Source organism: Panthera tigris, chromosome F3, assembly GCF_018350195.1.
Source record: "Panthera tigris isolate Pti1 chromosome F3, P.tigris_Pti1_mat1.1, whole genome shotgun sequence".
Classification (NCBI taxonomy): Eukaryota; Metazoa; Chordata; class Mammalia; order Carnivora; family Felidae; genus Panthera; species Panthera tigris.
The window spans coordinates 39,914,591-39,931,120 of NC_056678.1; the positions used below are offsets into that span (position 1 = coordinate 39,914,591).

General features: G+C 36.4%; 1 protein-coding gene across 4 annotated transcripts in view; it reads left to right on the forward strand.

Moving 5' to 3' along the window:
- The window catches only part of CAMSAP2 (calmodulin regulated spectrin associated protein family member 2), a 112,101-nt gene that overhangs the window by 45,579 nt on the left and 49,992 nt on the right, over window positions 1-16,530 (forward strand). For all 4 annotated transcript variants that reach the window (XM_042975498.1, XM_042975499.1, XM_042975500.1 and 1 more), the window contains exon 3: window positions 14,607-14,768. In XM_042975498.1, the coding sequence (XP_042831432.1) occupies window positions 14,607-14,768 (162 nt within the window). The remainder of the gene's footprint in view (window positions 1-14,606; window positions 14,769-16,530) is intronic.

Here is a 16,530-nt window from a genome sequence, read left to right on the forward strand (position 1 = left end):
AGGAATCTTTCATTTTTTGTACATTTTTTACACCTTCTTAAAGGTTTGTTTATTCTATTATGAGAGAGAGAACAAGCTAGCAGGGGAGGGACAGAGAAGGAGGAGAGAATCCCAAGCAGGCTCTGCACTGTCAGTGCAGAGTCCAACATGGGGCTCAATCCCACAACTGTGAGACCATGACCTGAGACAAAATCAAGAGTTGGACACTTAACTGACTGAGCCACCCAGGTGCCCCTCCTCTAAAGTTCTTAATGTTCCAGTCTACATGGTAAGTGAATGTTAGACTGAAAAATGACTTGGTTCTAGAGGATTTAGGTAGAGTGGTGTTTACTCTTTTTATAATAGTAATTATTTTTAAAGCATAGCATTATATCTTAAGGTGTCTGATTTAAAAATAATTAGTAATAGTCTCCAGCAAGGGGTGCCTGGGTGGCTCAGTCAGTTAAGCATCTGACTCTTGATTTGGTTCAGGTCATGATTTCGCAGTTGTGAGATCAAGCCCCATATTGGGCTCTGTGCTGGGCATGGAGTGTGCTTGGGATATTCTCTCTCTCTCTCTCTCTCTCTCTCTCTCTCTCTCCCCCCCCCCTCTCACTCTCTCTCTGCTCCTCCCCCACTTGTGCTCACATTCTCTCAAAATAAAGAAGTAAACATTAATATATATATATATATATATATATGTATGTATATGTATGTATATGTATGTATATGTATGTATGTATAAAATAATTGCCTTTGTCAAAATGGGTGCCATGGACAAGCACATTGTATTCAATGTCATGGAAGAACTAGTTTCTAAGTCTTCTAGTCATTACTATAATATGTGTTTCATGCATATTCATTCAGCAAATGTGATCACTAATGTGTGTTAAATATGGAGCTTCATCATGGGAACACATTCCTTGCTTTTAGGACACTTAGAATCTGGAAGGGGAAGCAGACAAGAAACTAGGCAGTTACTTTATGGAAACTGCTACTGTTAAGTGCTGTGGAACCTATCAGAGGGCACCTAATCCTAATCTAGTCAGAGGTAGGGATTAGTGGTGACAGGGAACTTTCTGGATACTGTGATATTTTGTCTAAAAACTAAAGAAATGCATAGAAATTAGCTTAAAATTTTCTCATGGGTAAAAGGGATAGTTGACTGATGATTCCATTTAAAAGCACAGAAAAGAAGATGTGTATTTTATTCATTGCCACATAAGTACTTGTGAAATTTTTAAATAACATTTTTAGACTTTTATGGTTTGGCAGTTCTGTGTGTGTGTGTGTGTGTGTGTGTGTGTGTGTACATGCATGCATGTGTATTTGTGCTTATATGAGTATCTCTGAGTAGGCTGCCTCATATTACTACTTCTTTGATAATTTGAAATATTACTGCAAGTTGAAAACAAGAAAGTCTTATATTTCTGGTCTTATTCCTGTGTTCTCCTTCAAAGGTATATTCTGGGGCAGCTGCCTTCTGTGATTATTTCCTTTCCTGAAAGACCCTCACAGGCGTTTACTTTGTGTATGAACTAGTTAGGTTAAAAATTAAATTAATACTGACCAAAAACAAACTATTTTAAGTAGGATCCACACCTGGTGTGGGGCTCGAACTCATGACCCTGCGATCAAGAGTCGCACGCTCCATGGATTGAGCCAGCCAGGTGCCCCACTATTTTTTTAATTTTAACTGTGCCTATAACTTGGGGCTCTTCTTTTTGAGAGTAAAAACTTTAATTCAGTTAAAACTTTAAACAAGAAAGGTAAATTGGGAAAATTGAGCTACCCATTATATTAAATAATTTAGTACTTCAGTTTACTATATTTAGCAGTCTTCTAAAGGTAAAAGTGAGATAGTTTGTGTTGCATGTTAATGTGTAGTTCAAGCTGATGTATTCACATTTATAAAAGTATTGATTATTGTAATCTCAAATCAGTGTTTTAAGAGGATTATTGGAATACTACTCAGCAGTAAAAAGGAATGAAACTGTGGATATATACAATAGCTTACATGAATCTCCATAGAATTATGCTGTTTTAAAAAGACACCCCAGAAATTTCATAGTGGATAATTCCATTTATGTAACATTCTTTAAATGACAAAACTGTAGAAGTGAAGAACAGATTAATGGTTGTTAGGGTTTAAGGAGAGGGAAGGGCAGGAGGGAAGTACATGTGGCTAGCAAAGGGCAGCAGGGAGAGATCCTGGTGACGGAAGGTTCTGTAGTTTCATTGTATCATTGTCAGTATCCTGATTGTGATACTGTACTATGGACTTGGAAGTTGTTACCATTGAGGAAGCTGGGTAAAGGGTCCATGGAATCTCTGTGTTGTTTCTTACAATTGCATGTTTTCTCAAAATAAAAAGTTAATCACAAAAATGTTTTTGAAGAATAGATGTTTAAGATTAAAAAGAAATGCCACAGTTTGGAGCAGAAATAATTTCGGTGACTTTTGGCAAATGCTTCACTGCCAGCGAGGCTGAATTGTAGTGATTGAGTATTTTGTTTCTAGAGTAGGGCAGACTAGGGTTTGCACAATTAGCTGTTTGACTTTGGACTAGTTCTAAAACTGGAAGCTATGGTTTTTTATTGGTATTGAAGAATGAAAATATTGTCTACCTTCTGTGACTGTGAAGATTAAATAGAATAGTGCTTGTGAAGCATCTAATGTACTTGACCTATAATAAGAGATCAGTAAACTTTAGTAATTATGATGGGTTTTTATTGCCCGACTTCTATTCCTAGGGTTTTTAAAAAGTTGAATTTATTTCTATACAAATTAATTCAAAATAACATAGTTAGCTTTGTATTGTTTTTAAGGTTATTTATTTTGAGAGAGAGAAAAAACGAGAGAGAGCATGTGCGTGAATGGGGGAGGAGCAGAAAGCAAGAGAGAGAATTGCAAGCAGGCTCCACAGAGCCTGTGGTGGGGCTCGATCCCATGAACCATGGGATCATGACCTGAGCCGAGATTAAGAGTCAGACACTTAACAGACTGAACCACCTGGGCACCCCTCTATGTATTGATATAAGAAATGGTTACTTATAACAAACAAAAGTCCAGGGTGAGATGGCTTTATAAGTGAATTCTATTGAACATTTAAAGAAGAGTTAATACCTATCCTTCTCAAACTGTTCCCAAAAAAAAAAAAAAAAAAGAAGTGGAAGAATTGCTTCCAAATTCATTCAATGAAGCCAGCATTACTCTGATACCAAAACCAAAGACACTACCAAAAAAAAAAAAAAAAATACAGACCCATATCCTTGATGAACATAGATGTTAAAATCCTCAACTAAATATCAGCAAAGTGAGTTAAAAAATACATTAAAAGGATCATTCACCATGATCAAGTGGGATTTATTCCCAGGAAGCAAGGATGGCTCAATATATGGAAATCAATCAATGTGATATATTACATTAACAAAATGGATAAAAATCATATAATTATCTCAATACATGCAAAAAAGCATTTGACAAAATTAAACATCCATTCATGATAAAAACTCTGGGGGCGCCTGGGTGGCGCAGTCGGTTAAGCGTCCGACTTCAGCCAGGTCACGATCTCGCGGTCTGTGAGTTCGAGCCCCGCGTCAGGCTCTGGGCTGATGGCTCGGAGCCTGGAGCCTGTTTCTGATTCTGTGTCTCCCTCTCTCTCTGCCCCTCCCCCGTTCATGCTCTGTCTCTCTCTGTCCCAAAAATAAATTAAAAAAAAAAAAAAAAAAAAAAACGTTGAAAAAAAAAACTCTGAACACAGTGGGCATAGAAGGAACATATCTCAGCATAGTGAAGGCCATATATGACAAACCCATAGCTAACATTATACTAATTTAATGTTCTATGTCAATTATACTTTAAAAAAATATTGTGTTTTATATTTGAAAGTTGCTGAGAGTAATTCTGTCTTCTCACAAAAAATGATTACTTGTATATGATGAAACAAAATAATAGCTAAAAGGAATACAATTTATTTTCACTTCAGATCTAAAATTGCGCAAGAATAAAATTGGTCTTGGAAGGATTCCTGCAAAGAAACCTGATTCATTTGGATGTTACTGATGCCAGGACAGTGTTGTGACCTAAAAACATTTGCGTCTTGCTTTCCATATTTATGGTATCAGTAAAGTGGCCTGAATTTTTTTTTTTAAGTTTTGAGATTATGAGAGAGGCGAGTGGGAGAGACGATCCCAAGCAGGCTCTGCATTGCCAGCGTGGAGCCCGATGTGGAGCTTGAACTCACAAACCGTGATTTCAAGACCCGAGCCGAAGTCAGATGCTTAATTCAGGTGCTGCAGTAAAGTGGCTTCTATTTGTTTTGAAACCCCAGTTGAAGGCATTTCATTCTTAAAGCTGTTTTTCTTGATTTTTTAATCTTTTTTTTCTTTTTTTTTTTTTGGCTTATTGAAACTTTCTCAGGTACTATATCTGATGGTAGCAACAAGACTGACAAGTATTGCTTAATTGGAACTACATTAAGGTTTTGTATTTTCCTGTACCCATCTAATGACTTCTTTTTTGAACAAATAAACATTTGAAATACATTCCTTATGAGGTATAATTTGGGAAGAAAGCCACCAATAACCTAGGAATTAAAAAAGTAAACAGAAACAACTTATTCTGTGGATGTATTAGCAGCTCCAGTGTTAGCCAGATATCACTCAGACAGAGCTTGCTCTATAAACATAATGTTTTGGGATAAGAATATCAGTACAAGATCTGTAAATTCATCTTTAGACCTTACCTGACTTAGGTATAGCATATATAAGGATGTATGTATAAAATGTACTTAACTGATTTCTGTGAAAAATGAATATGAGTTTTATGTTTAGCAAAACTTTTATGTTTTGCTAAAAAGTTAAAAAATATTTGACACTAACATTCTGTCATATTTGCTTTTATCTTCTCTTTCCTTCCCTTCCTCTCTCTTTCTAGAGTCTCTGCTAGTGTGTGTGTGTGTGTGTGTGTGTGTGTGTGTGTGTGTATGCACACACACACAATCATTCCAGAATCTTATGAAAACAACATTTTTCTGCATAATCACAGGGCCATAATTACACCAAGAAATTAAATGTTACAATAATATTATCTAACACATAGTCCATATTTTTATTTCTGCAATTATCGTGCCTAAAATGTTCTTTATAGCTTTTTCTTTTCCTTTTTCAAGCCAGGGACCAATCAAAGATCATCTGTTACTTTTTGCTGTCATGTTTTTGTTCTCTTTAAGTCTAGAACAGTTGTCTCCCCCCACCTTGTTTTATTATTTCATGACATTCATATTCCATAGAATGGAAGCAAGTTAGTTTGTAGACTATACCCTAATCCTGACTTGTCTGATTGTTTCCTCCTAATTAGATTCAGATTGAAATTTTTTGGCATGAATGCTACATAGGTCATGTTGTATACTTTCAGTTGAATCTCATCAGGAGGCATATCATGTCAGTCGGTCCCATTATTGGTGATACTAAGTTTGACCATATTTTCTTTTGTAATTGGGAAGCATTGTGTGGAGTTGATTGCATATTGTTCCTAGTAATGCTCCACCTAGTGGTTTCATAGTCTGTTGCTGATCTGTGCCAAATTAATTACAGCATTGGTGGTTGCAATATGGGGATTTTTAAAATACTGTCATTCCTTTTACATTTCTTACTTGGCATTATTCTGTAAAGAAGAGCTTTTTCTTTCTTTCTCCCTAAATGATTATCATCATGAACTCATGAATGCTTTTTGTTTTTAATTCCTTGTATTATAATTCATTATTGTCATTTATCTTTTATTTTAAATATTTATTTTTGAGAGAGAGAGAGCATGCGTCGGGTAGGGGCAGGGGGTGGGGGGAGACAGAGGATCCAAAGCGGGCTCTGCGCTGACAGCACAAAGCCCAGTGTGGGGCTCCAACCCACGAACTGTGAGATCGTGACCTCGCCGAAGTCCAATGCTCAACTGACTGAGCCACCCAGGTGCCTTTGTCATGAATCTTTTTTATACCCATGTGGGCCCATATTTGGCCAGTGGGAGCCCCATGCAAGCTGGCTTGTATAATCTTTTGACATCTCCCCATCAGTCTTTGAATATTTTTTCTTTTTGACATGACTATATTCCAAGCTCACTTTGTATTTTTGTTTTTTTTTGCCTCTGACTTGGAACCAGCCATTTTCTAAAGAGCTTTAGTTTCATTTTAATGGGGAAATGTTACTTAGATACCAAGATCTGGGCACAAATGTATTTATTGCTACTTTAGTAGTTATTGCTTCTAGGCCCTTTATTCAAGTTAAGGCTAGGAAAAATAGATGTATATAATCATGAGTTCTTTATTGGTTATAATTCAAAACTGAAACCATAGGGTTCTTCCATATTTGAATCTTACAATAACTACCTGACCCCAGGACTCCTTCCCAGAGAGGTGCATCCCCAGCCTGATGCAGCTCTTGCCTGGGGACAGTTGCATTGCCACCTGTGCCCACCTTAATACTGCTTTACCAGCTGAGATCTACCTCCATCAGCACTATCTCACCGTCCACCAGCCATGCTCTAGTTAGAGTGCCGGAAGCATTTCTACAGTTGTTTTTGTGCATTTTTCAATGTATACTGCAGCTACTTCCAGCCAGGATGAGCTGTCTGCTTGGACGATCCAGGTTACCTCCTGGTTACAAAATGGCAGGGCTTTTGAGTAGTCCACCCCAACCCTATTCTTAACATTAAAACCATGTTCTTTTTAGAGCATGAAATGCCTTGTACTATTATTATCATCTCATTTTCCAGATGAGGATATTGAAGCACAGAGAAATTGAGGACTTTGCCCCAAACCATATGGTAGGTGGCAGAGTCCAGGTTGAACCCAGGCACTCTACTTAAATAGCTCTTGCTCTTCTTAATTTATGCTATTAGACCATAGGGTTTAAATAAGATGTAGTAGAAGATGAGACCTGATGAGTGATTATTTTAAGATCAGGAAGAACTTCATCAATCAAATAATTTTGGACGTTTCTGCTAGGTTCTAGGAAGTCATGGAAGGCTTTTGCTTACAGAATGTTGTGATTAGAGATGCGCGGTAGAAGGTTAATTTCTTGTGGCTGTGGAGACTGTTGGAGGCAAGATTCCAGTTAGGATGCTGTTCTGGGCCTCTTTGGGGATCTAAAGAATCACCATCTCTAAGGTTTGGGCTAGGGAATTTGTAATTTTTTGATGATAAGCCAGATTTGGAACCACTGCTGTAAACTACTTCCTTTGTTTACCATATTTACTTGACTACTGGTATGCTGTTCCTTTATATGTCCACCCAGCGGAACCTCATTTAAAGTACACTTGCTGTTAGACGTTAAACATATTCCAGATGAAGTTGATGGAACTCCTCAGGACACATAATGTCTTTCATTGGTCAGGGGCTTTTAATAGATGTTTGGGCTGTACTGTTTTTTTGTATATATTCTTTTTCAGTAAAGATTATCAGTTTGCTTCAAGTGATCTTGAAAATAGTTCACCATTGGGTACTGTGATTGTCAAATTCACCAAATGTAAATGACAGAATATAAACCAGATGCTCATACTACCCTTATAGAAACAGATTAAAGAGAACTCTTAGCTGTTTTGTTGTGTGCTCTATTTGTTAAATTTGGGCAGAACTAATGTTGAATCTCCTGAGAGGGGTATTTTGAATCCCATGGACGTCGTCTCCTTTGGCATAGCTGCCGTTTTCACCATTCCATCTGGTGATAGCAGAGCAACAGTGGCACTTTTGGTCCTGACCATGTTTAATACAGCTTGGGTACAACATCAGTATGTCAGGAACAACAGTGCCCTAACTCTCCTGTAGGTTACAACTAAAATCTTTGTTGGTCAACGTATATTCCTGACTTTGTGTTTAAGGCTAGTGCTTTTTGCTCTTTGGATCAACTCACTTTTGATAGGCTGGATTTTTGATATGTGAAGATTTCCTTATACCAAAGGACAGACCTTATGATTAGAAGCATAAATTTTTGGGCGCCTCAGTCAGTTAAGCATCTGACTTCCGCTCAGGTCATGATCTCCAACGATTAGTGAGTTCAAGCTCCACATTGGGCTCTCTGCTGAGAGCTCAGAGCCTGGAACCTGTTTCAGATTCTGTGTCTCTCTTTCTGTCTCTGCCCCTCCCCCACTCATACTGTGTCTCTCTCTCTCCCAAGACTAAACATTAAAACAATTAAAAGGCATAATTTTTTTTGTTGAAAATTTCAATTTTCATATCAACTGTAGACATCTATCTCTAAGATTCTGGCTACTTCAAGGTTGAAGGGTGATTTATTTTTCTAAACAATGAGGTATTTTAGATATTATTAAAAATAACATTTGCTTATTTCCATAAGTTTGCATTCTGCATATCTTTAAGCAGGAAATATCTATATATTGATGATAAAAAGAAAAGTAAATAAATATGCTAAATTCTATTTTCCTTTTGCAGTTTTTTATTTTCAATTTCTTATGGCTCCCAACTAATCTAGATAAAATATATATAGTTTACTTTTAAAGATCATCATTTATGATCTTTCTTAGACATTCCTTAAAATACTAAAATACTTCACTACCTAGAAAAATAAATCACCTTTCACCTTGAAATATTTATAAAGATACTTTGCAAACATATGGAATGGATTACTTAAAGCCATAAATGGTGATTTATGGGGTATTTATACTGAAAGCGTGGGAGGAGAGCATCAGAAATTAATCTGATTTTTTATTTTGGCAATAGCTTGTGTTATATAATTGACGTACTATATAATTCACTCATTTGAAGTGTATAGTGCAGTGGGTTTTAGTATATTCAGATGTGTGCAGGCATTTCCACAATTTAAAAAAATTTGTGTCACCCTGAAAAGAGACCCAAGCATCTACTTAACACCCTTTACTGTCACCCATCCTATCTCCCCACCCACCCACCCCCAACCCTAAGTAAGCATCTACTTAACTACTTTCTATCTCTATATATTTGTCTATTCTGGACATTTCATATAAATGGAATAATATGATATGTATTTTTGTGTTTATGTGATTGGCATCTTTTACTTAGCATATTATTTTCAGGGTTCATCTGTGTTCTATATATCACTCTTTATTGCTGAATTGTATTCCATTGTATAGAATGTATATATTTTGTATATCCATTCATCAGTTGATGGACATTTGGGTTGTTTCTACTTTTTTGGCTATTGTGATATTTGTGAACAGTTTCTGTGTGGACACATAGTTTCATTTCTCTTGGATATATAGGCCTAAAAGAATAACAGGATCAAATGGTAACCTTTGTTTCACTTTTTGAAGAACTGCCAAACTGTTTGCACAGTGGCTACATCATTTACATTTTCACTAGCAGTGTATAGTTCTGATTTCTCCACATTCTTGCCAACAATTGTTATTATCTGATTTTTAAATTATAGCCTTCCTAATGGATATGTAGTGGTATCTCAGTAGGGTTGTAAGTGCTGTTTTACTTTTATCTCCATGTTAATTAAAGATAAATGAAGCTTACAGTAAACTTGTTTTATAAATAAATGATAAAGTATAATTTTCTGAATTGGAATTAACTCTGACAAACCCCAGTCTGATATGTATATGCTGTGCATATCACTTTAGCAGAACGATTCAAATACTTCATGTTCATGATTGATTTGTTAAGTCTTGGCTCCTTCTTATACCCTTCTAGGACTACTTGGACATGGGCACTTAGAGCTACTATACCACAGTAGGCCAAGACCTGGATTCTTCTTAGGAATTTTTTTTAAATTCCATGTCTAAATCTGATATAAGAATAATAAAAGACATGCAATACTAGGACTTATATCTTACTAATTTTTGAGACTAATAAATTTCTCACCTATAACACTTAAATGCTTCTCCTTATTTAATAGCTATTTTTATATTAAAAAAACTGTTTTCTGTCTCTCAAAAAGTAAATAAACGTTAAAAGAAATATATTTTTAAAAAACCTTTATTTTTGAGAGAGAGAGCAGGGAAGAAGCAGAGAGAGAGGGAGAGATAGAATCCCAAGCAGGCACTGTGCCTTCAGCACAGAGTCTGAGGCAGGGCTCAGTCTCCCCAAAATATGAAATCACAACCTGAGCTGCTATCAAGAGTTGGGTGCTTAACCGACTGAACCACCCAGGTGCCCCTTTAATTTTTTTTTTTTTAATTTTTTGAGAGAGTGAGAGAGCATGTGATGAGTAGGGAAGAGGGGCAGAGGGAGAGAGAGAGAATCCCAAGCAGGCTCCACACGGGTCTCCGTCTCATGACCTGGGACCATGACTGGAAGTGGAAATCAAGAGGTGGATGTTCAACCAAGTGAACCACCCAGATGCCTCTGTGTAATAGCATTAACTTTAATTTCTAATACATAAATGTAACTTGTTTTGTGTAGAGTCCACTGATTGGAGGTAACAAAAATAAAATTTTTGTAACACAGATACAGAACCTAATACTGGCCTTTGTTTGATACTTTAAGCTCTATTCAGTAAATTCAGTGGAATTCTGTAGCCTTTCCTTTTTCATTGGAACTGCTTTTTATTCCGTAAGCAGTCTTCATACTGCTGATCGTAGCATATTCTGCTCTGCCCCCCGGTGGCCTCAGTGCACAACTGTTGCTTCTGCCACGGCTGTTGGAACTGCAAGATTCTGTCTTGCCTCCTGCTGCAGTATGCAGCCCCATAGAGTGGGGCACTGGGAGGAGCCTGCAGTGTGGATGTGAGATGGTTATGGGCTCTAGAGCCAGACCTCTGGGTTTGAATCCCTACATCACTACCTCCTTGCTGAGTAACCCTGAACAGGTTACACAATTTTCTCATCCAGAAAACAGGTGTAGTATAATAGTCCCTCTCACAGGGTTGTTGTATTAAATGAGTTTAATACAAGTGCTGAAAACATTGCATGCTGAAAATATTACATGGCACATAGTATCTGTGTTAGCTGTAGTTGTTGTTATTCTGATCTTAACTCTTTAGGTAAGAAATTAAATATGTGTGCTTTATCTAGAGATATAAATTACTCTATATTGATTGTGACCTAGAGCTTATTATTTTTTTCTTAGTACTGATCTTTTCTAGATTCGTTATATACTTTCTGTTTTATATAATTTTTAATTTATCTGTACCTCATATTGTAAAATTAAAGGGTAAAAAAAGTCATATTAAAATTTGAAAGTTTAGTTTAAAGAAGTGGGTGATTATCATATAGACATAACTATAAGGACAATATGAGAAAATGTTTTTATTTTGAAAATGTATTACTAATCATACTTAGTGTTTAGCATCCTAATTTTTGAAGTAAACTATAGATTTTATATGTGTGTTTTGCATACTATAACAAGGTAATTTCTAAGTAAGTTTTTTCTTTGCACCTTTTCCTTTCCTCTTTTTATATATATTATATGTATATATCCATACCTGTATGTATATACATATATGTATGTGTATGTATAGGGGCGTGTGTGTGTGTGTGTGTGTGTGTGTGTGTGTGTGTGTATCTTGAACATTATTATAGTACGGTGTTTTTTCCACTCAGTATTGTATTGTGCATATCCCTATTGTTAAATAGTTCAGGATACCATAAATAGCTCATTATGGTTGTAACATTGTTTCCTTCCTTTTTGTTATATATAATACTGTAATGGTCACTTTCATTCACATAGCTGTTTTTTCCTCTCAAATTATGTCTGTAGAATAAATTGCCAAGAGAAAAAATCTTGGTAAAGAGTACATGAATAGTTTTGTGGCTCTTGAAATGTTTTCCCACCTTTTTGTTCAAATTATGCTTTTTAATGCTATCAAATACTGATTTCTGAGAACTTTCTTCCTTAAATCATTGTGCTAGGAACAAAGATGAGAAAGACAGTCTGCTCACTAGGGCCAGAAGAGTTGAATGGAGAGGACACATACAAATAAATGACTTGAGTGAAAGGAGGTGCTAGAAGTGATAACAGTGTGCCGCTTCGACTCTGAAGGAATAACCGGGCTACCTGGGCAGTAGCAGTCGGGAAAAGACTTACTGGGTAGAGTAGAACATGAAAATATCTGAATTTGAAACAATTATTTATGGCTATTTTTCTTTCGTGCATATGTTTATTTAGAATTTCCAAAACATATTTCTTGCCTAACTAAAGAACTTAATTTCTGCCAATGGCATGATACAATAGAAAGAGCCCATTAGATTTGGACAAACTATTTAATTGTCTGAACTTCAGCTTCCTCACATATAAAATGTGTAAGTAATATTTCCTTTAGAGAGTTGTGAGGGTTGTAGAAAGTATATGATCTCCGGCTTTATTTCAGAAGAGATTTGACATGAAAGAGCTAGTATATTAATGACATACTTAGCACAGTATCTGGTACCTAAGTTAGACTTAATAAGTAGGAGTCACCATTGGTTGTATGATTGTTGTTATTAAGATAAAGTATCTGCCTTTCTATAAGTAGTGCTAAATTTTTGATAGGCTAGTCTACCACCTCCTAGTCGAAACCACTTTCTTAAGCTCCAGTGTAAAGCTAGCTCCCCATTCCTTCTGGTGACCCCCCAGACTAGCTTCTTCCCTTCCAACTTTCTTCAGTTCTTGCTAGTTGCCAGGTACCATGTTAGGTGTAGGAAGTATGAATATAACTAAGATAATGTCCTTGCCTTCAAGAGTCTTACTGTCTAACGAGGGAAACAGGGTTGTATACAGGTAACTGTACTATGATGAGAGAAGTCAGTGATTCTCAGCCCTGGCTTCTGGGGAACTTTTTAAAAATACCAGTGCTCATGCCCTACTTGAGATAAGTCAGAATTTAATGCAGGTATAAACACTATTTTGTAGGAACCTGTACTCATTCTATAGGAAAAATGAGTCATTTTGATTGGAAAGTGAATTGGAAAAAGCCTTTAGAATGAAGATAACAATCAGGCCAATGTCAGGACTTAGTCTAGATTATAAGGAGGACAGCAACAGCAAGGGCATGGAAACTTGAAAATTGGCGACAGATTTGGGGAATGGCAGTCTTCTCTGGCTATTTTGAAAGGAGTGTGATTTGGTGGAAGGAAATGGTAAGTTAAAAGGCTAGAGTAATAGGTAGGGACCAGCTGTTAAAGTACTTTACCTCTGTTTAAGGAGTATAGACTTTAATATAAAGTAAATGAGGTAGACTTCATGAGAGAATGTGATATGATGAAATCTCTGATTTGGAAAAATAACTAGTCCCTAGTTTATAATATCTTCAAAAGCAAATTCTAGATAGATTTAAAGCAATAGAAAAAGAGGAAAATATTTCTGTATTTGTGGGGTGGGGAAACCTTTTGCAAACGTGAGATAAGTTCTGGGTCATAAAGGAGAATAGCAAGATTGACAGATTTTACCAAGTATCTATTTAGAACTTCTCTGTAGCTAACTATACTACAAATAAAGTTGAAAATCCAAAGGCACACTAGGAAGATGTATTTGCTATCTGAATGACACAGAGCTAATATACCTAATATATAAAGAGCTCTTACAAATCAAGAAATAAAAACAGATGAACATCTCAAAGAGAAAAATAGGCAAAAGATATAAACAGGCAGTTTTCCAAGGGAAAAAATACAAGTTGGTTGCTTAACATGTAAAAAGATGCTCATCGTTATTCAGCGTAATGCAAAGTCAAATGAGTGTGTGTGTGTGTTTCTTTTTTTTAAACTTTCAGACTGACACATATGATAAAAAGTGAATGGTACCAAATGTTGACAAAAAAAAAAATGTGGGGAAACAGGCACAGTGATAACATTCTTGGTGGGAGATAAAGGTTGCTGCAGACTTTCTAGGGAGCAGATTAATGGTTATTTATGAAATACATTATTTAATTATTAATTATTAATTATTTATGAAAACTTAAAATGTGTAATGTAATTAATGTAAATGTTTATCTATTTGGTGTGCATTAAATTTTTTTTGTAAGAATACTTACCAAACTGTTCACATTGCTAGGGGAGGAGGACCGGGAGGGGTAGTTTCTACTTTATGTATTTTGTAATGTTTGGAACTTTTAAGCGTCAGGGTGTAACAACACTTTTGTATTTAAAAACAAGCAAACACGCACAACACAAAAAGGCAAAGGAAAGACTGGGGGTCCTGGGTTGCTGGACGAATAGGATAAGGAAAAAGCTGGAGCCAGGAGAATCAGAGAGTCCTTTGCCTTGTTCAAGTGTGAGAAATGTTGATGGTCTGCGTGGGAACTGTGGCAGTCAGAAAGAGGAAGACGGCAGATTTGAGAGACATTTTAGAAGTAGGATCTATAAACTTTTTCTACTATGTGGTTATGAAGCTTGAGGAAAGAGCATAGTCAAAGATGCTCTGAAGTTTGTAAATTGTATTGCTGGGTAAATGATTACATTATCAAAAATAGGAAAAACAGGAAAAGGAACATTCCCTGAATAGAAGAGAATGAGTGTCTTAAAGATCCTCACTAATTATTTCAGTGATAAGTTTGTTTGGTTCAGTTAGCTTATCTCTCATTTGTGATTTCTTATTAAGGCTTATCTTCTGTAGTCTTTAGTTCTGTTACTTTTTGTTAGGAATTGTTACTAATATTGTAAAATATATCAATAGCAGTTTCTAAGTGTAATTTTTAAACTCTGTTCTTGTTTTATATTTTCAGAGTGCTCATTTGGCCATGATAGATACCCTAATGATGGCTTATACCGTAGAAATGGTCAGTATAGAGAAAGTAATTGCCTGTGCTCAACAGTACTCAGCTTTTTTTCAAGCCACGGATTTGCCCTATGATATTGAGGATGCTGTCATGTACTGGATAAACAAGGTAGGAATATGCTCACTTGAGTAAAAATGAGTCTCCTAACCAGGAAAAGTACAATCTTTAATCATATATTGCCACTCTGCTGTAGATTGCAGGTTTTGTCTGCTCCAAATTCTTATTCTGAAATATATTTTTTAATGTTTATTCATTTTTGAGAGAGAGAATGTGAGCGGGGGAGGGATGGGAAGGGGGGACAGAGGGTCTGAAGTGGGCTCTGCACTGACAGCCCCAGGCGTGATATGCGGCTCGAACTCATGAACCATGAGATCATGACCTGAGCCGAAGTTGGATGCTCAACTGACTGAGCCACCGAGACACCCCTCTTATGTTGAAATCAACCCCTGATGTGATGGTGTTAGGAAGTGGGGTTCTGGGAGGTGATTAGGTCATAGCCCTCATTAATGGGATTAATGCCCACATGAAAGAGGCCCCAGCAAGCTCCCTTGCTCCTTCTGCCATGTGAGGTCACAGCAAGAAGATGGCCGGGAAGCAGGCCCTCCCCAAGCACCAGACCTGCTCGTCCCTTGATCTTGGAATTGCCTGCATCTAGAACTATGAGAAATACATTTCTGTTTATAAGCCACCTATTCTGTGATTATTGCTGTTACAGCAGTCTGAACAGACTAAGGCACACTCCATTGTTGTTTTTGTTTTAAATCAAAATGAAAGCTAAAGTTGTTTAAGTTACTTAAAATTTCCCATTACCTTTTGATTAAAAAAAAATCTGTTAAAATGATGAAAATAGATTTCTGTATATTCTACAATATCTGTAATTACATTTAATAATGATTTAGTTCATATCAGATTATTAGAAAATTTCCAGCACTCAGAGTAGGGTGTTGTATACACTGTGGGTGTTCAGTGAGTATTTTTTGAATCTAATAATGAAGTAATTCCTATTTCCTATTCTCTGATTCTTAGGTTTGCTTGACTGAGTTGCATAAGACTGTAATGATTGTAGATTTCTCTTGGAAATTTTTATGGAACTGTGATTAGTTATTTATGCTCTGAAGACGCTTAAATTGTCAGCTTATTACTCCCTTTGCCAAATTGAGTAGTTAATTCCTCCTGATTTGCATTTGTTTGTAACTATCACTCCAGAAAAAAATGAAACCTTACCCATGAGCAAGACCAGAGCAGATCTAAAAGAAATTGTACCTTTAGGTATCCTTCCTTGAATGCTTGCATAACGAGAAGCTAAATGTAAAAAACTTCATTTATCATTGTTATCAGTATCAATGTAGAAAGCCCATTTAATACTCTGCTCCTGGAGTTCCTTGATTTCTTCCTCCTTAGCTCTGGACAATCATCAGGATGTAACCTTCACATCTTATTGCAAACATCTCATTCTTTCTTTTTTTTTTTTTTTAATTATTTTTTTTTTTTAATTTTAGAGTGTGAGCAGGGGAGGGGGGCAGAGAGAGAGAATCTTAAGCAGGCTCTGCATTGAGCATGGAGGGGCCTGATCTAATGGCCGTGAGATCAAGACCTGAGCTGAAATTAAGAGTTGAACACTCAACTGACTGAGCCACCCAGGCACCCCACAAACATCTCATTCTTAAATAATTCCTTCACTTACTCAAATACCCCTACCGTTAACAGTGTTCAGCTTCATCATGAGTTCCAAACCATTGTGGCTGTTAATTCTTACAGTCTCAGTTAAGATTTCTTTTTTGAACTAGATTCTTGCAAGTACTGTCAGTTACTTTGCCTCCTTTTCTCTCCCTGTGATTTATGTGACACAACCCTGGTTGAGCTCAGTTAC